This window comes from Pocillopora damicornis, chromosome 8 (genome assembly GCF_964200805.1).
Source record: "Pocillopora damicornis chromosome 8, jaPocDami1.2, whole genome shotgun sequence".
Lineage (NCBI taxonomy): Eukaryota > Metazoa > Cnidaria > Anthozoa > Scleractinia > Pocilloporidae > Pocillopora > Pocillopora damicornis.
This window is the reverse complement of record NC_142677.1, coordinates 1144514-1163449: the sequence shown is the minus strand read 5'-3', so window position 1 is coordinate 1163449 and position 18936 is coordinate 1144514. Positions and strand designations below refer to the sequence as shown.

Sequence of the window (18936 nt, the reverse complement as noted above, 5' to 3'; positions counted from 1 at the left end):
CGAATTTTGTCGGCGGTGCGCTTGAAAAATTTGTCCGCCTCAAAAAATTGTCGAATCACGACAAACCATCCGCACCTGTAAAGTGTTGGTAATGACAGAAAATTTGTCTATATTAACAATTTTGTCATAGGCCCATAGTCACATACAAAAAGGGAAACGTGAGGCAACTGAAAGATAATTCACGAGTATCACTTAGCACTGGCACAAGTCGACCAAACAGGCACACGCATGACTTAACAGTGGAAGATGGCGATATTTTCAATAACAATTATAGTCCAGTGTTTAAGTGCCAGTTTCGCATTCGCATGACAAGAATGAAATAAACGCTAAGACCCAGCACAAAAATTTTGACATAGTAATAATCGGTCGAAAAACCGCTCAAAACAATTTGTATGATTCAATGAACACTCCATAATTAGTAGTAGTTACTCATACATAAACCTCCCACCCCTCTCTGCGTACTGATAGTTCGTCCTCCACCCCTCCCTCAGTAACAACAGTCTTCCCACCATCCCTCCCTGAATGCTGATAGACTGCATCCCACCGACCCCTAAGTGCTAATGGTCAGCCTCCCCCCCTCCTCCCAAAAAAAAAAATGGTCCAAAAGAAAAGGTAAAAAAATGGTCCAAAAAATGGTCCAGTCCATATTTTACCCTCTGCCTATGGGCGTAGGGTAAAATATGGACTATTTTTTTATGGGGGGGGGGGAGGCAAAACATTATTTCTTAGGGATGGGTGGGATGCAGTCTCTCAGTTCTCAGGGAGGGATGGTAGGCAGACTGTTACTACTAGTGGAGAAAGAAGTACTACTGCGCAGGGAGGGGTGGGAAGTTGATATACTGGTAACTGCTACTGACTTATGGATTGTTCATTGAATCACAAATTATTTTGAGCGACTTTGCGACTGATTGTTTGTATGTCAAAATTTTGCGCTGGGCCGTAACGTTTCTTTAATCTTTTGTCATGCGAATGCGAAACTGGCACTTAAACACTGGACTATAATTGTCATTGAAAATATCATCAATTCCATTCCTGTTTTCGATCCTCCACTAAGATATAAGATATGCGTTGTGCCTTTTAGGTCGACTTGTGCCAGTGCAAAGTGATACCGACGGGTTAGCATGAATTATCTTTCAGTTACCTCACGTTTCCCTTTAGTATGTGACAAAAACAACAAAGGAAAGCGCGATGTCTTTATAATTATGGTTTCACAACACGGGGTGCAGTTAATCCAGCTGTCAATGAAACTCTCCTGACATATCCAAGCTGCAGACAATAAAATTTTCCGGGCAGAATCGGTCACATTTACTGACTTCTACGTTTTGCCGACGGAAAACATCGGTAAGCAACAGTAGTCACTGTACTTCCACTTAGCGGGTTACGTAGGTTTTTACTGGGATACCTGTGGTAGCCCAGTCATAAAATGCCTTTGTTTTTTTGTCGTTTTTTTTTTTTTTTTCCTCCGCCACAAAATGGAAAAATTGCGCAATAGTACCCAGAGGTCATTGGGCCCTCAACACCATGACAACTAACTGTGATCCAATGAGGTGTTCACATACTGATCACGCGTGTTATCCCTCGACACCATGACAACTAACTGTGATCCAATGAGGTGTTCACATGCTGATCACGCGTGTTATCTTGATGATGATTGACGTTGTCATGCACAGACAGGGCCGGGTCACATGACGAACACGAGATTTTGCTCATGAAACTCTTTAGTCAGTTGTTTTGCATTTCAACGTATTTGGATTGCGATCTCCTGGAGCATTATAGCGCAAACGCGCAAAATACTTACAGACGCATATACAAGTCGTATTAATCGCGGCTAATCCACACTGAAAGATGTTATTGAGCGGTAATTTTGGAACGGATTGAGTCGCGAACGCTTGAAAGCCATGATGGCCTTGAATGCCTTGTATGTTAAGTATGCCAATGTCTTAGTTGAAAAACGTTCACTTGTTGTAAAAAGCAAAATCTGAAATCTGAAACCAAACTGCATATACTCTATGCAATCTATTGGACAACGCTACTACCGCGAGACTGAAGAACATAACTATATGGGATGCAAACTGCTTGTGAAGAAAGACGACATGTTGGATTCACTTGATGGCAAGGAACGTAGCTACGATAACAGTACGAATGGTATTAATTTCACGATCAGAAAGGTGAATCTTACGTTTGTTTTCATTGTAGTTGTATGGATATTCTTTTTTAATAAATACGTGATCCAAAACCCTGTGTTTTTTTGTGTATAATGTTGTTATGTTAAATATTGTTTACGCAATTGTCTTGTCACAAGCGGCCCAAGCTCACGTCTCGAGAAAAAGCCAACGATTAATTCATGAACGCGTCACGCGTTGTGTGACTTGGTGTTAAGTTACGAGAGGAACTGCACGTTATAAGGAATAGTACAGGGAACGAAGTATGGTCGATTTACAACGATACATATTTCGAAATATGAACATTTTTCTCGTAAAATCAATAAAACTTACTCATACCCTCTGTATCTGTTGTAATTTCTGGAGATTTCTGCCGTTTTAAGCTTGCTTTACCATCACTGTTGTTCACATCATCTACTTTTATTACGTTGATAAAATCTGTACAGACATCACACCAACCAACTCGCGCGCAAAGTAAGAAGACTATATTGAAGGCTTGAAATAATATTGCGATCGATTTTCATCAGGAAATGGGCAAGGAATATTCCACAATAGTGCAAATAATCGTGAAGGCGGATTGCAGAAAAGCGATTGCGTGACGCTCGGTAAGCTGTAAGATGACATGTTATTATATACCAGACGTAAAAACTCTTCAGATTCTTAGTCTGCATTTTGTAGCCACTCTGCAGTTTGCAGTCTATATTTTGTATCCGGTCTGCAGTCTGCTGTCTGTATTTTGTACTAACAGGTATCCGTGGCACCAATACAGTTTATTTTTGGTTACATTTATTCGCAAAACACACATAATCTACCACAAAATACCTGTAAGTGAGGTAATTCGACATTTTCGTTCTTTCCCACATTAATATTCTTCTCTCCTTTGGTAAGAATGTAGACATCACTCAAAATGTTTCAAGTAATCAACCCACCCTACAAAAAAGTAACTCTTGCATGCATAGCATGCCTATGTTTTGAAATAGGTGTATGCTCTTGGCCAGACTTGAGCGCACTATTTCAGTATACTAGTCCGACACCCGTAGTATCACTACACATGATTCTAAGAATCCAGTACCATCCAGGTATCCCAGTTACCCTGCTCACAGGGTGATTGGCAGCGGCCCGGGCAAATTGGAAAGCAAACGTACGGGAGTCGCGAGGAATGCCTGGTCGCTATTTCCGGTGTGGGTGATTAACTCCTTTGTTTGCGAAACAGATAAAATCGATATTTGCGCTTTCCCATCTTTCCCATATTACAAGTAAAGCAGTGCTTTTGCTCGATACGAGAAGATGAATTCCTCTTCGAAATCGTTTGCTGATTATTTTATATAGTAAAGGTATAGACGTTAAAATTGCAAGAGCGCTGGTGAATTCTATATGCTGCTAAATTAATTAAGGGCTAAGGACCGGAAATTTCATGATCTCGTCTGATAAGATGAATGACAAAAGGAAGATCGATAAATTTAGTAATTACATACTGTATACACGAAGGGAACCGTGAAGCAACTGATGGTACACATGCCGACTCAAAAGGCACAGGCATAACTCAACAGTAGAGGATCTTAAACGCGATATTTTCAATAGAAATCAAAGTCCAGTGTTCACGTGGTAGTTTCGCTTTCGCAAGACGACAAAAATGAAGAACATTCAAAAAGTCAGTCGAAAAACCGATGAAGATAATTTGTAGGATCGAGTAAAAGCTCTAGCTCCATTAACAAGTAGTGTTTACTCTTACATCCACCTCTCACCCCTCACTGCTTAGCAATAGTCCTTCTCTCACCCCTCCCTGAGTAATAACACTCTGCCTCCCATCCCTCCCTCAGTACTAGTAGACTACATCCCACCTTTCCCTGAGTACTAATGGTATGCTTCCCCCCTATAAAATAGTCCAAAAAAATGGTCCAAAAAATAGTCCAAAAAATGGTCCAAAAAATGGTCCAAAAAATAGTCCAAAAAAATGGTCCAAAAAATGGTCCAAAAAATGGTCCAGTCCATGTTTTACCCTATGCCGACCGATAAGTCTACAAGTTTCTGGATAGGATGACTTGCACCTTTGAAATACCGTATTAAGCATAACGTTTGATAACAGACAAATTTCAGTTTGGAACCAAGGGTTGCCGCAAACTTTTCAATCAAGGTCTCAACATTTTTTATTCAACCGAGTTTTCTCGTCGGAGAAAGGCTTGCGTTGGGGAGATATCTTTACTCAAGAGGAAATGCTGACATGAGCAGCACCTTTTAACTTTTTCTCAAAAATCGTTTTGGAAAATATTAAAGAGAATCTAGCTGTGGAAACGAGATGCACAAGTTATCATATAATTGAAACTCACCATTATCTTATAGGCTTAATCTGTTAAGCATAGGTTCTTTAACAGATTGATGCAAAAAGTTTCGTCTCTTCCCGCACACACACGCACAAACAAATACGAGAATGAGCTACAATTCTTACTAATGACAGCTTAAGATAAACAGAGCTTGTTTGTGAAGGTCAAAGTTGAAACATAAACCATCTGTAGCGTGTACATTCGCATACCACAGTCAAAATCCACTCAACCTTGTATTTTCCTTGACTTAAGCGCTGCCGTATGTTTTGTTTCCTGAAGCAACACCGTTGTGTTGTAGATGACAGGTTCACTTGAATTAAAGAAACGTTTTACCACATTTACATGGAGTAGATATGTAACAATTGAAGGTTACAGTTTTTTCGGGGGGGTCTTTTTTTTTGACTGATGATAACCAGAAGTGGCGTGACAAAGTAGTTACATCAGTATATTTCCAGAGAGTATTAATGCGAGAAAAATTCAGGGTTCCATTTGATATCAATCACTCATTCTGCAGGGTTAAAAGGCCTTATGATACTCTACTTATTGTAAACCGCAAATAACTATCATTTCGTGTCTGCAAACTTTATCTTCCCCCATTTCTTTTGTTATCAATGTCGCCGATATCGGTGCAATGTCCTAATTTCAAATCGCCATTGTTGTCCTCAACGTATATACAACTATGCCGTAAATTCCTTATTGCAAGATGATGTCCCAATTCTCCGCATGTCATAGTTCCGTGTCCTCCAGAACGTGAACCTTAAATGTATATCCGTTCATGGTATACTCCTTAACAGTTTGGACTTCTTGAACTTGTAATATCTGCACTAATAAATGGGCTACTTTGTCAATTTTTGCCTTGTTGTGTCGCGGAGCGTGTTCGTTGTACAGTTCTGTCAATTCGTTGAATCTTGAGCTGGATAATTTGGCAAATTGCTGTTCCCTGCTTTGTCTTGAAGAGCCGATCTTTGATAATCGCAGAAAGAAAGCCGCATTTTCTAAGCTGGTCTTTAAGTTCGAAGAGGGCATCCTTGCCGATTACATATATAAGAAAAAAAGACCTGTTTCTCAGAATTGACGGTGAAGACGTCCTTGTCCTTGAGATTTTGCTCTGCTTGAATCGTTCACTCTAGTCGTTTGCTTCGACGTCTTTCCTTTGTCAAATTTGAAAGCTATGCGTGCATTTTTCCCTGTCTCTGTCTCTGTCTCTGTCTCTGTTCACTTATCTCGTGCAGATCATCATACGTTGCATCTTGACAGAGCTGAAGATTTGATCTTGACCCCTGTCAAAGAAAAGGAGCTTTTTAGGTTTTACCAAAATCGATTCCCTCAAGATTTGTTTTTCTCGAGATTGCTATCACTACATGACATCGATAATTGCTTTGTAACACAGCCGGAAAATTCCGAAATACCATTGAAACGTACCTTCTTGTTTGCAAATGTCGACGACCTGTTTTCAGAATAGGCACCTTAATTGTAAGAGTATACGAGTAGTTGCGTGAGAGCTTGTAACAAGATTCTGTGGCTTACCACCAATGAATAGAGCTTGTTTAGGAAAACAAAACAATTGGAAATTAGCAATGGCGGACTTCAAAGTTCAATAATATCATTATCCAAGCAGAACCCTTCATTAAAAGTCCAGCTGGAAGTTCATGTTTGACTTTGTTTGTTCCGTTACCCTTGACATCTAATATCAGGATACACGTAGGCCACCTTAGAAAGTCTGTCTTCCGAGAATATAAGATTACTACAGCAAATGCGTTCACGGAAACATCCGATAAAGGAACAGAAAAAAATGAGTGGAATTTTTTAATTGATCGCGAATCATTGTGTATAGTAATAATAAGCTAAACATTAATCAGTACAAGCATTATCAAAACATACCTCGAGGCATTGAAGCAATCAGTGCTGCTGTGAATTTGGAGCAAACACAAGCTAGGTTTTTATAGTTTTGAAAAATTCAAAGGCAAACGAAAATCCTTAAGTTTTTGGCAAAAGAGTAAACGTCATACATAAACGATAGCACTGACCGACTTAAAAAACTATATTAGTCAACTTGTTTACTTGAGTTAGAATGCAGAAACTCGCTAAATATAGTTTTGAATTAGGCAGGTAATTATCTTTATATAGAAAGAAATACAATAGGCAGGGTTCAAACGTAATGGAAATTTTGGGAAGAAGGCGGTTGTTTACGATGCACAACTTTCCTACTTGCAAAGAGATATGAAAAAAATGTTCTCTTTTCTTTTCTTTTTCTATAGGGTAAAATCAAGACCTGTTGAATTTTTTTGTAGCTGGGTGGACTAAAGTGATGGATCGATAAGGGACATAGAAAATAAAAACCACATGTTTGGGTCAAAGGTTTCCATGGCGCATATGCATTCGATGCGTTTTTGCATGTATGTACGCATGTTCGCTCGTTTTCCGGTTTGTTGTTGTTGTTGTTGTTAATTTTTTTAATTGACATAGTTAAGAATGTACCTTTAAAAATTCCTTTTCGTGGAATTAATTGCTTATAATTTCCAAAAGAGGTCTCCCTCTTTTAGTTTAGACTAAAACTCTATTTTCTCAGTCTCGCGATAAACGGTTCTGTCTAGTCACACAACTCTCGACATTTTCTGAAGTGTTCTGACGAAGCTCCATCGCACAACTAATGGTATTTCTAAGGATTTTTTTTCTTCTTTTGTAGGAAAAGAAAGCTAGACAAAAGTAGCTAAACTGCCAGAAAAAAACGCTTTTTCTCTTTTGCGATTTTCTATGGTTAGTCTTACCTGGAGGCAAGACTCGCATAAGTATACTCGACCCAGGCCCTTAACTACGTACTGTCCAAAAATACGCGATATCAAAGGATTTAATTACCCTCCCTTGAGACGCGCGAAAATACTTCGGTGGCATGCTATTCTTAGGATGGATTTGTGACGTGTTAAGGCCTTCCGCTGTAAACATTCGACTTATCTTACCCGTCACTCCCTTGCACAAGAACCGTCAATTTTAACACGTACGGTCGAATACCTATGAAACGGCAGTGAAATGGCAGCTCTATCGGTGCAAGTCAAAACCAATCTGGTAAGCTTGATGCCGTAATAATTCCTTTTCGATATTGACTTTTCTGTATCAGAGACTGTGAGCTTTAACCAGCTAGATTATTCTCAAATGTAAACACTAGCAATAGCAATTTGGTTTAAACTGTTTACTTGTAGGATTGTCAAAAATAGTGCTCTGATTAAGAAATAACATCACAGATATCGATAAAAGTCGACTTAAAATGTCAATTATTAATGTCCTTTTCTTACCCTGTGACATTGCATAGCGACTTTGTCAATAAACTCTAAAACGTTTAGGAAGGTGACCTCGGCTAAATAAAAAATTAGAGGACTGGATGTCCTGTCACATAAATTAGCTTTCCTTTGAATTGCCCGCCTGTTTTGCTGTTTTCGGTGTCCTTTCGTTTCCCCTTCTTTCCGTCAATTTGCATATTTACTTTCGTATCCTTGAGTGTTCAGTCGATTGTCGGCAAATCGTGACATGTGTGACATCCTATCTCAACTTGGCATCACATGTCAACGCTGTCTTGCTTCACACCGCATTTTTAAATGCGGAAAAGCTATAACAAGTATTCTTGAGTAACTCTACTTTCTGTAGTGCAAGTGCCGGGATACTATTTAGGAAATATCACTCTCCCAGATAACACCCCTTGTCTAGTAAGTAACACAACAAAAATACCCATCAAGCAGAACATTTCAAAATTTCAAAGGAAAGTTGCAATCGTGGACAAGTGTCCTCGAAGTTTTTCATCATTATTGTACTACTTTTTGGTTTAACTCACTTCCTACTCATTTCAATAATTCGCATGAATGCAGGAACAAAGGGAAAAATTTTTTGAACCGAGGATAAAGTAAATCAGCAGCACACGTTATTTAAAAATAGAGGTTACAACATACTTTACTGATAAGCACTTATGTACGAATAGGTTCGATCCATCAAGGTTTCTTTTTCTTTTTTTTTCTTTTTTTTTTCTTTTTTTTTTCGCAAACTAATGCACATTGCAGTCTTTGAGTTCTGAAACTAATCCTCTCAATGCCACGGGCCACTTCTCTGTGACAAGATCGAGTATGGCAGCCCGGCTAACATTTTTAAAACAGCGCAAGCAATCGATCAACTTTACTACTTTAGGTTCTATAGGGAATGTGCTGGGCTCGTATCTTTTTGTGTCCTCATCGGCTTTTAGAGGACCTATTTGCATATGACGTCACAATTGTCACGGATCTCTTTGATGCTGCTCTGCATTGCAAATATATTTTCTAGAGCATCGTACAAATTATCATTCGCGAAGCGACGCTGTAGTTACAAGCGTTGGATCAAAGGAGCACGTCACTTTGTCAAAGAAGTACCGAACTCAATCAGTCCAGTTGAAGAAAATGGTGAGTTAAAGATGATCAAATGCTTTCCTTTTAGCATTCAGGTGTTCTTGTGAAGTGAAATTATATTTCAATAACATTTAGTACATTAAAACGAGACACAAACAGCGATCATTTCGAAACGCAGTCCATCGAATTCTTGCAGCAAAATTTAAGAATTATATTAATCTTTCCCTGTTTCAAAAAAAGGCGACACAAAGCTGACTTAATCGAGAGCATTTCACAAAAAGTTAACGCTTCTTTCGTGAAAATTTTGCCTCCTACATCTTTATGTGCTTCAGTGGTTGCTACAGAATTTTTATCCACCACTGAAGTAATATGCAGCTAGAAGCAGCAGATGAAAAGACAGTTTACGGCGTAAATTTTGCTTCTGAAGATATATAACTAAAAGCAAATGGTTTTGAATCTTTAGAGTCTTACAATTTAAATGTCCTTTAAATTCGCGAATGAAAGTTCGCCAGAATCTTCGAGAGGAAAGGGCGTTCAGACGCTTGTAAACAATCAGAAAAATCCCTTGAATATGTACCAATATTAGCTTTAACTTTTTTTGTTTCTACTTCTTTCATTAATTAATCTTAAGCAAATTGCAGGACGAATCCGCAAAAATAGTTAAATTTGTACAATTTAGATGGATAAAGTTTGTTTGGCGAAGTGAGTTTGTCCACTAACTACACAAAATATTTGCATAAGTCGGCATCGTTCGTCACGCAACAGTGCTTTTCAATGCAGTTAAAATTGGTTTTTCAAAACAGAACCCCGAAAAAACTCCTATATATATATTCTATTCACGCCTCGTCGATTCGCACCTCATATTTTCTGCTTATCACTTCAAGGTGAAGAAACTTCGAGACAACTTCAATACTGCTTGCAGTTTATGCAAAATTTACAAACACACCCATTGCGGTTAAAAAGTCTTGTTCAATCAGGCATTTATTTCTCTGCTGAATGATTTCGGCTTTCCAATATTTAAAAAACAAAACAAAATTTCCACTTGATAGCACATGAGTCGTGCAAAACAAGGCGGGGCAAGAGTGTACGACTCTGACAAATCGATGTCGCATTCTTAAAAGCCATTCGCATAGTAGAATCAAATAGACTGTCGGGTAATGACGAATATTAGCAAGGTGGCACTTTCCATTCTGGCCTCGCCGACATTAAAATATATAATGTGGATGTATTTACATCTACCTAAAATCCAAAATGCGGAAAGGCAGGGAATACTTCTGAAGTTATTTTTGTACTTTTAATAATACTAATGATATTAATAATAATGCTATAATAATAATAATAATAATAATTTTAATAATGATAATGATAATAATACCTATTAACCTGTAAATATTGAATATAAGTTACTGTAATAATACTTAAAGTGGAGATTCTAATTCTTGGAGCAGTAATAGAAGAAAATGAAATTATTGAAATAAGTAAAATGTTCCTGAATACTTGACTTCATTGATTTTCATGCACACTTAAGGTATTCATAAAATCATTAACTATTACTCAAGTGTTTCCTTACACTGCGGCAAAACGTGCTATAGTTATTGATGTTAATTCCTCATGGATGTTGGGATTTCATTAAATCTGCAGTTGAAAATCTGAAAAACTATTTATAAAGTTTGTATGGTGACAGCAATTAAATCCATTGTTTAATAAAATGGGATTTTTATTACTTTAACGCCTAAAAACGTTTTTTGTATTGAAATAGTCGTCAAAGTATAAATTTTGAAAGTAACTGGTGTTTCCTTTTGTATCATCTCTCAGGCCAAGTTTAGCGAGAGGGAAAAGAAACGTAAGTAAAGTAAAAAACTTGTTTTAGACAATGTAAGCGCAAACTGCAAAGTTACTTTTACAGTCATTTCTATCGCAAAACAGTAATTTAAATTCACTTTCTTTAGATAACACTTCTTGGCTTAGCTGTTCAACAAAAAAAGTTTTATTTGACTCATTTTGTGTATTTTTTCAATCACAACCAGATTTCCGTGAGGCCTTTGAACTCTTTGATCACGATGGAAGCGGTTTCATCACCACTGACGAGATTGGAGTTGTCATGAGGAGACTGGGACAGAATCCGTCCCCATCGGAATTGGAAGACTTGATCAGGGATGTGGATGCCGATAGTAAGTGAAAATTTTGATACTCTAGCTCTGTCTAACACATTTGCAAAACCAGTGACATGATACAGAAATAAAGACAAAAGAACAGTTATGTAAAAAAGAACATATTTCCATTTTCAACGCTCAAAGTTTACCATCTTTATTAATCCGTTCAGTCTCGACGCTGTCGATATGGCTGATCCTAGCATTACTAATACCCTAATTCATCCGTCATAGTTTTTAGAAAGTGTATTTAAATATATAAATATTTGATTTGATTTCTTTCAAAGAAACTCCTGTCGGCTGAAACCCTTTTCTATTGTTCTTGATTTTCCTCGAGGGGGCATGTTCCTCAAATCGCTTCTCAGCGGACTGAGAAATGTTCTGGGATTACTTATTGAAATTCAGGAACTGTGATTGTGACCAGTAAACTTGCATTTTAAAAGATTAACCTACCTAGTTCCTATTTATGAATTCATTATCAGCCAATCAATGTATAACTTAACGAGTCTTCTCATTCATTATTATAGACAGTGGCCACATTGACTTCAACGAGTTTCTAGTCATGATGTCTCAGACAAAAGAGAAAGGTCAGCAGGCGGAATTGCGCCAGGCCTTCAGGCTCTTTGATGCAGACGATGATGGTTTCATCACGTTCGAGGATCTGAAGAGAGTTATGCGTGTCACTGGAGAAAGTTTGTCGGAAAAAGAATTGAAAGACATGTTCACAAAGGCAGATATTAACAAGGATAGCCTTGTTGATATGAAAGGTAAAGTTTGCAATTTCTGAAAAAGGTATACACAGATAGGGTTCAGAAATAGGAAGGTAGTATTTGGTCACTTTAGCTTGTGAGCAGGCCGTCATTATAAGCGTAGCAGGCTGCACGTTTCACCGCCTGTGGGAAGGTTTGAGTCGAGTCGGGAAGAGGTTTTGCCGGAAGTCTGGAACTAAGGAGTAAGTGCTAGACCCCTCGCAGACCTGTCAACTGTTCGCGTTGCTTTAAGTCTCATAATTTCCCGCGGGCTGAGAAATGTTCATGCTGAAGCGCCAATAATGGGGGTCTCCTCTCAGGCTAAGGCCAGTTAGGCGGTATTGTCTTTAGTGTATCTTACAACCTTACCACGCTAATTTTGCTATCTCGCTCAACGCCAGAACGATAGAGTAAGGCGCAGATCACCAGAAATAAATGTATATCATTTCCTTTATCGAGACCACTTCGATAACTGTATGCTTCATGTATCTGTAGATGAGCCCTCCTCGACGTTTGAGCTTCGATCAGGCCAGCTATACATGGTGTGTAACGCATTCCAAATCACTTCCCCCTTGCGCGAGATCGATATAGCGAAGCACAACAACGTCGTTGCTTAGCAATGTTTTTCATCATAGTTTTTATTTATTTTCATTTTATTATTTTTCCTATCTTTCTGCAGAGTTCACCAGGATTGTGAGCAACGACTAAATGGACTTCTGTGCCATAAATTTGAATAAGCCAATGAATGATTTGCAGTTTTTGTCTTGCCAAACTGCCGAGTTCAAATATTGCTAAGGTTTAACATTCGTTTGAATGCATACGCACCTTTTGTTTTGTAATCAATCAGGCTTTGCCTGTTTAGAAAGCCGGGGTTAGATGAAACATTATAAAGGCTTGATGTTAGCGATGTTAAAAATAAAATACTGCTTTGTGTTCCCATTCTGGTTTCTGTTATCTTAAATAGATTAATCGGACTTGTATGTTCAGTCCTAGTGGCGGTTCGATGCTTAAGTTAATGAACCCTAACTCCCAATCGAGATGGATTTTTTAATTCTCCTTACAATTTCGATACATTGTTCTCCTCTCCATTCTTCGCTCTATTTTAAGATATCAAGGTGGTAATTAAGTGTGCGACAGGCGCACAGCGGAAGATGGGAAGAGCTTCTCCGTCGCCTTGGTAGTTCTAGTCCTAGTCTCTGGATCGAAGCCCCAGAGAGGTCTGAGGACGAGACAAATTATCCATCAAATACATGATGCACGAGAATTAAAAAAAACGAAGAAAAAAAATGATGAAACTTATTAGCGAAAGAGTGTTGTCTTGGCAAAACAGAAAATATTCCGAGCTGGTTTTTCGAGAAAAAGAAAAAATTTAAGGGAGAGTTACTAGTCAGATAGCGAGCTAGGAAAAATTGAGATAACACTTTGACTGATTACTACTAACGTGAATGGCAGCTGCGTTTCCTAGGCAGACTAGCTGAGAAGTCTTAAATCTGCATAATTTCACGTCATTTTTTTAGTGGGAAAACCTTACACTGAATTTGTAAAGAAAATGGCGGTTTTACAGACACAATGCCCAACACGAAACTTTAAAGAACATATTTTTTCTTAGTTTGACTTACATTCTGTCAAAACAACATTAATTATTCGACATGATATTGTTGAGTTACAAAAAAAAAAAAAAAAAGGAAAAAGAAAGAAAAAAAGAAATTGATGTAAGCGAAAGAGTATTGTCTTTGCAAAACAGCAGATTATCCGAGCTGGCTTTTCGAGACAAGGAAAAAATTTAAGTTTTATAATTATCCAAGCATGCATGCAGTGAAAAATTTGGCAAACCTATGAATGCAATAGACGCGTATCAGTAAATTTTCCGGAATTTCATTGCAACTTGAAACATGTTCCAGACAACCAGAATGGTCCCTTCTGTCGACGTTTCTAGAACCGCAAATTACCGTAAAAAGATATGGATAGAAAGAAAAGAACAACGATTTTTTCAAGAGATCATCGCACCGTAATGATGACTTAGAAAATTTTGGCAGCGAACCATCTAACTAAGCATGCAAACAAACTTTTTGTCATATGGACGTGTGCTCATTAATATATTTATAATGTCTCTTTTTGTGATTATCAATAAGACAGATATCAGCTCGATTTCCATTTTGACACCTGCACCCAACAGTTACTGACCACAATCTGTTGTGCGGAACCTACCTCTTCCCAGACAATTTTATTGCAACATAATGGTGAGTTGCTGAATTGTAACATGCCGAGTTAGATTTATTATTAAGTGCACAATTGTGGAGGCCAGACAAGAGGAATATTTTTGGCGTGAGCATTTACGTTCCTCCTTGCGTTTTGTAATTGATATGGCTGGCGGCTAGCACCATGGCATTTTTTCAGAGCTACTTCCACAAACGGTTGAGGGTCTCTAAGAACTTTTCTTTTTCTCTTTCACTGACGCGAAACGAAGACAACACCGTTTTCCCCTTCACGTTTAGAATTGAGTAACAGAAGTGCTGTGTTAGCGGAAATGGACGCGTGATGAAAACCTTACTGCTTTGCAGCAGAATGAAAATAATGTATTTTTTTTCTAAAGAATCTGTTGCCGTGTTTTAAACTTTACCTCGGTCGTTTTTAAAGGATTAAGACATCCTTAAAATCTGCATTTCTCGTTTTATGTACGTTTAAATATGATTTTATGTTAACTTGAGACGGACGATGTTTTTTAGTGTTAAAGTGGATACTCGTTTGATTGATAAGTTGTTTTCAATAACGTCAAATAGCCCCTTTCGCTATATGCTTTAATTAGAAAGATTCTCGAAAAGCGCTGCTCTCAGCCATATTTTCATAGTTTGACTTTATATTAAAGACGCAAATTAACGCTTTTTGCCTCTGACAACAATTACAACAATTCTGCTAAACACTCACTTTAAATTATTTAGCAACAATCATCAAGCCGTCTTAGGAAAAAAATTATGCGATGTTTATCAATTATAATTGTTGCCGTGGCTGTATTGTATCACTGTATGTCCGTGACACAAAGAGAACTTTATAGGATGTTCTGGGCATCAGTTAAACTAAAAAAAAAAAAGCGTGAAATTAAACAAAAAAATCGATCTCAACGGACAATTCCATCACATGTAACTTGTAACTTACGGTCCCTCGCTTTACATGTCCACACTTATAACAACACTAGCTGTGAAACGTAAATTTAGTTGGATTATTCAGCCATAATATTTTGGCTCTGCCTTATCTCCAGGTTGTGACACTAATTGCGAGTTTGTTAAAAATTTTAACCGGTTATCTCATCAGCGAGTCACGTTATCTGTTTATCGAAATAGTAACCATGCTGTTAGCCGGCTGTTGGTAAAATACTGTAATTAGCATGCGATGACAATGAAAATTTTAGAACTCTTTTTCCAGCCTTAGGGCGAATTCGAATCCAATGGCCCATACAGCAGGAGTCCAATTAAATGAATTATTTAGTTCATTTGTTTTAATCCCTCTTTGTTCTTCTGTTTGATTTGTTGTTGTTGTTGTTTTTTTTATTGTGGTTTGTTAAATTTTCTTTTCTTTTCTCATTTTTCCCCTTCTTTTCATTCGTTATTTTTCGCGACGCAGAAGAGAGAATATCTTTTATTTTTTTTTTTATAAATCAACTCAGTCTTTATTTTTCATTTTGCCATGAAACTCTATCGTTGTAAGGGAGACGAAAGCTGAACTTCACAGAATTTGTTTCCATAGAAGTGTAAACAAACGTTTTGCTTTTCTCTGGTAGGCTGAAAATTTTACCGAGGAGGAGGTCCAAGGTAAGTTCGCCAAGTGTTCATTCACGATCCATTCATCTATCCATCCATCCATTCATGTATCAATATGTCTGCATGTATCCACCAGTCTGTCCGGCCGTCTAAAAGTATGTCTGTACATCCATCCGTCTGCCTGTCTACCTGTCTGTCTTTCAACTTATCTTTTTGCCTATTTAAATAAATTCATTGTTTTGTTTGACTAGAGTATAAAGAAGCATTTCAGCTGTTTGATAAAGATGGCGGTGGTACCATTAGCATCAAGGAATTGAAGCAAGTGTTCGATGCGTTGGGTCAACATCCTTCTGAAGAAGAAGTGCGGAATATGATCTCGGAGGTCGATGAGGATGGTGAGTCAAAACACTTCACGCTTTTAACCAATCGGGTTTTGCTTTACTAGATCCTTTAATTGGTTAAGAAAATAGTTGCCTTTTATCCATTTCGTTTTCTTTCTTTCTTTTTTACTTTTTTGTTCTTAAAGTACCATTGTTTTTTGTTTTTTTCACTGCGTTCGTTTGTCCAGACAAAATTCATCGAAGCGTGCTCTAAATTGCGACGGGCACGCTAAAGAATCAAATACATTTCAAGAACGGTTGCCTAGTAACAATGTATAGTTGAAGTTCAACTTAATTATATGCTATGTACTTGTACATTTGTCTAAGTATTCCTTTCTATCCTCCAGGAAGTGGCGAAATAGATTTTGAAGAGTTTCTAAAATTAATGGCAGCCAAGCAAGCAAACATGACAATGGAAGATGAACTAAGAGGTGCATTCAGTGTCTTTGATAGAGATGGAAGTGGATACATCTCATCACAGGAGCTTAAACAGGTCAGCGAAGAGCCAGCCTCTTTCTATCCATGAGTTACCGGAAATTGTATTTTCTTTACTTTCTTTTCAGCCATCAACAGAAAAAAAAAATTTTGCAGCAGGAGATTATCATAGTTTACAATTTATTGTCAACAATTAATCTAGTCACTTGCTAAGTCATCACTGACTCAGCAAATGACAAGGGAAACTAGTGTACGTACGCCTTCTCGTACGTTGCTATTTGAATACGTCAGTCCAATCAATTTTTCTTTTCTAATTCTATTAGTTCTAATTCCTCTGGCTTAGTGTTACTTATATTAGCCTGAATGTCACTAAGGATATCCTGTTAGACCGAATTACATCAATAGGTTGGGTTACTCTCGCAGCATTCATTTGCACATCTTCAAAACGATTTTTAGGTCTTAGAGAATCTCGGCGAGTCACTGACTTATGAGGAGGTTGACGAGATGATGAAGGAAGCCGACCTGGACTGCGACGGACAAGTCAGCTTTGACGGTAAGAAGGACTTCCTTTTGACAGGAGCGTACGGTGAAAATATCAACTATTAAGCAGTCATGTCTGTCGGTCATGCGCAAATCATTTTAGCTTGGTTTACCATTGGTTACACAAATACGTGAGTATTGTGTACTGCAAATGTGTTTGAATTATGTCAACTCTACTCTTATGAGCTCACTTACTGGAATCGAACTCAGAAATACATTTCAAGCTCCAGTCTAAAGTTAAAACCAACACCCAAAAGTCCGGCGTTAAAATGGCCAATCAGAACTAGCCAAAATATTTCAAGAAGGTAACGCAAACTCGATCAATAATCAAGCAAACCACAAGAAACGCGGGAAAACGCACGTGACCCAGATGCCGATGGGTTTCAGTTTTGCATCTGATTGGTTAAGAGACATGGTGGCGTGAGTTTTCTCGAACCAATCACATAGCGAAATAAAACATATTCGATGCAATCATCGATTACTCGCGACCCTCATTTGATATTTACCCAAGGTTCTCTATCTTTGCACAATCAAATTTGGGAGAAACTCAGAATTGCTGCTGCAAAGTACCACCTTAAAAGAAAAGAAATGAGTCTCATTAGGTACGCTCTGCAGGTCGTTAAATCCAAGGTCTTTCTTATCTTGAGGTAATTGACTGCTTAACTGTAGGTTATTTTAACTTAGCTTTAAGGCAAAGCGTTTAATTTGTTACGTTGTTTCTTTTCATTTCAGAGTTTGTGAAGATGATGAGCAATGTCAACAAATAGAAACAGATGATAAATTCTTTTCTTGTCAAATTTCTAATGTTTGCCTCATATATATGTGTGTGTGTGTCTTTTGTTTGGGTGTTCTTGTTTGTGTTTTCACGTGTATGTGTGTATGCAGGGGGGTGGAGCGAAAGGAGGTGCTTTTACCCTCTCTTCTTGTCTTCTAGTTAATGGCTGGTCACAGTGCACTGCAGCTGTTATACTCTCTTCTACAGATAATTATGGTTTAAGACAATAAAGAACAATTTGCCCAATGTAGTTCTGTAAAAAGGATGAAAACTTAGTAGATAGTTGTTAAAAATTTAGACGCCTTTCGTGAGACACGTTGTCCTCGCTTCTGACTTGGGCGGTGACCTCCCGAAGGAAAGCACATTATATGAAACCTTCAATTTCAACATCGAAGATAAATCGAGATACGGTGCGTTAGACACGATTGTTGATTCATGCCTTTTAATATCTGTCTTGATATTCAGATATTGGATTTTTCCGGAGAATTCTTTGAGCGAACTTGAAAATTTTTAGCAGTGCCAGGAATAAAAAAATTACCTCTAGGAGTTTACTCGAGGATGTCAATATCTTTTCCACATGTGGAGGACTTTCTCAGGAGAAGGGTTTCACAATTTTGCAATTTTGAAAATGAGGGGCTTGGGACCGATGGACCATTTTCAAATTATAACAATCCTCACTTTGAAAATGAGGCAAATTGCAAAACATATCTTGAGGAACTAGACATAAACAAAAAAAATCATTTTAATATCAAAGGCTTTACAAATTCCCTTTAGAAGCTTTCAAACAGAGGTTTGATTGCACCCCTTCAGAGATGGCCCATTGCTAAAGAATGGACAAAAACTTTTTGTCTGACAGCAACATTTGACATATAGATTATTCATTCATTGGAAGGTCAGAATAAAGTTAAATCTCATAAACATAACTGAGAATAATCTGATATGGAAATATACAGCCAACAGTTGTACTGTTTCTGATTACAAACCTAAAAGGAATAAAATGTCTGGTCATGGAAGTTAGCTCAAGTGCCCTCAATTACTTGAGTTAATGAGGTGTATGTGTTTCCAGAGATAAAATGAGTTTTACAAAGCCTCAGAGAATATAATTTTTTGTGAAATAGAAAAAATTTGCACATAATTTCTCATCTTGGTGAAACATTAGTGTCACTGAAATCCACTGAAAAATTGAATGTGTGCCAGTGTACTTGAACAAACATAGAACCCACAGAAAGAAACCTTATGCCTGAGGCTCTCACTGAAAACCACCTTTGTTAATTGGGTTCCCTCATTCAATAACATTATTACTGT

General features: G+C 37.8%; 2 protein-coding genes and 1 long non-coding RNA gene across 3 annotated transcripts; 2 read left to right on the top strand and 1 right to left on the bottom strand.

The window, feature by feature from the left end:
* Positions 1-4291: 4291 nt before the first annotated feature.
* Positions 4292-6259, bottom strand: LOC149040858 (uncharacterized). Its single transcript, XR_016179046.1, has 2 exons — positions 5906-6259; positions 4292-5763 (listed from the first exon to the last, which is right to left on the bottom strand). It is a non-coding gene; the product is annotated as an uncharacterized LOC149040858 (long non-coding RNA).
* Positions 6260-7328: 1069 nt separating this feature from the next.
* On the top strand, positions 7329-12685 carry LOC113685799 (uncharacterized). Its single transcript, XM_027203357.2, has 5 exons — positions 7329-7546; positions 10663-10690; positions 10875-11018; positions 11525-11764; positions 12426-12685. Exons 1-5 carry the CDS (start codon positions 7511-7513, stop codon positions 12452-12454), a joined length of 477 nt encoding a protein of 158 aa, XP_027059158.2. The 5' UTR covers positions 7329-7510; the 3' UTR covers positions 12455-12685.
* A 1041-nt stretch (positions 12686-13726) lies between these two features.
* LOC113685798 (uncharacterized) lies at positions 13727-17877 on the top strand. The gene is made up of 6 exons (XM_027203356.2): positions 13727-13986; positions 15522-15552; positions 15753-15896; positions 16229-16374; positions 16773-16869; positions 17589-17877. Exons 1-6 carry the CDS (start codon positions 13984-13986, stop codon positions 17621-17623), a joined length of 456 nt encoding a protein of 151 aa, XP_027059157.2. The 5' UTR covers positions 13727-13983; the 3' UTR covers positions 17624-17877.
* Positions 17878-18936: the final 1059 nt, after the last annotated feature.

What these genes read in the sequence shown, in the direction of transcription:
- LOC113685799 (XM_027203357.2), top strand. Translation starts at nt 7,511, where the DNA reads ATGGCAGCTCTATCGGTGCAAGTCAAAACCAATCTG. An exon ending in TGCAAGTCAAAACCAATCTG is followed by an intron (nt 7,547 to 10,662) that starts GTAAGCTTGATG and finishes ATCATCTCTCAG; the next exon opens with GCCAAGTTTAGCGAGAGGGA. An exon ending in TAGCGAGAGGGAAAAGAAAC is followed by an intron (nt 10,691 to 10,874) that starts GTAAGTAAAGTA and finishes AATCACAACCAG; the next exon opens with ATTTCCGTGAGGCCTTTGAA.
- LOC113685798 (XM_027203356.2), top strand. An exon ending in CTCGGAGGTCGATGAGGATG is followed by an intron (nt 15,897 to 16,228) that starts GTGAGTCAAAAC and finishes TCTATCCTCCAG; the next exon opens with GAAGTGGCGAAATAGATTTT. An exon ending in CATCACAGGAGCTTAAACAG is followed by an intron (nt 16,375 to 16,772) that starts GTCAGCGAAGAG and finishes AACGATTTTTAG; the next exon opens with GTCTTAGAGAATCTCGGCGA.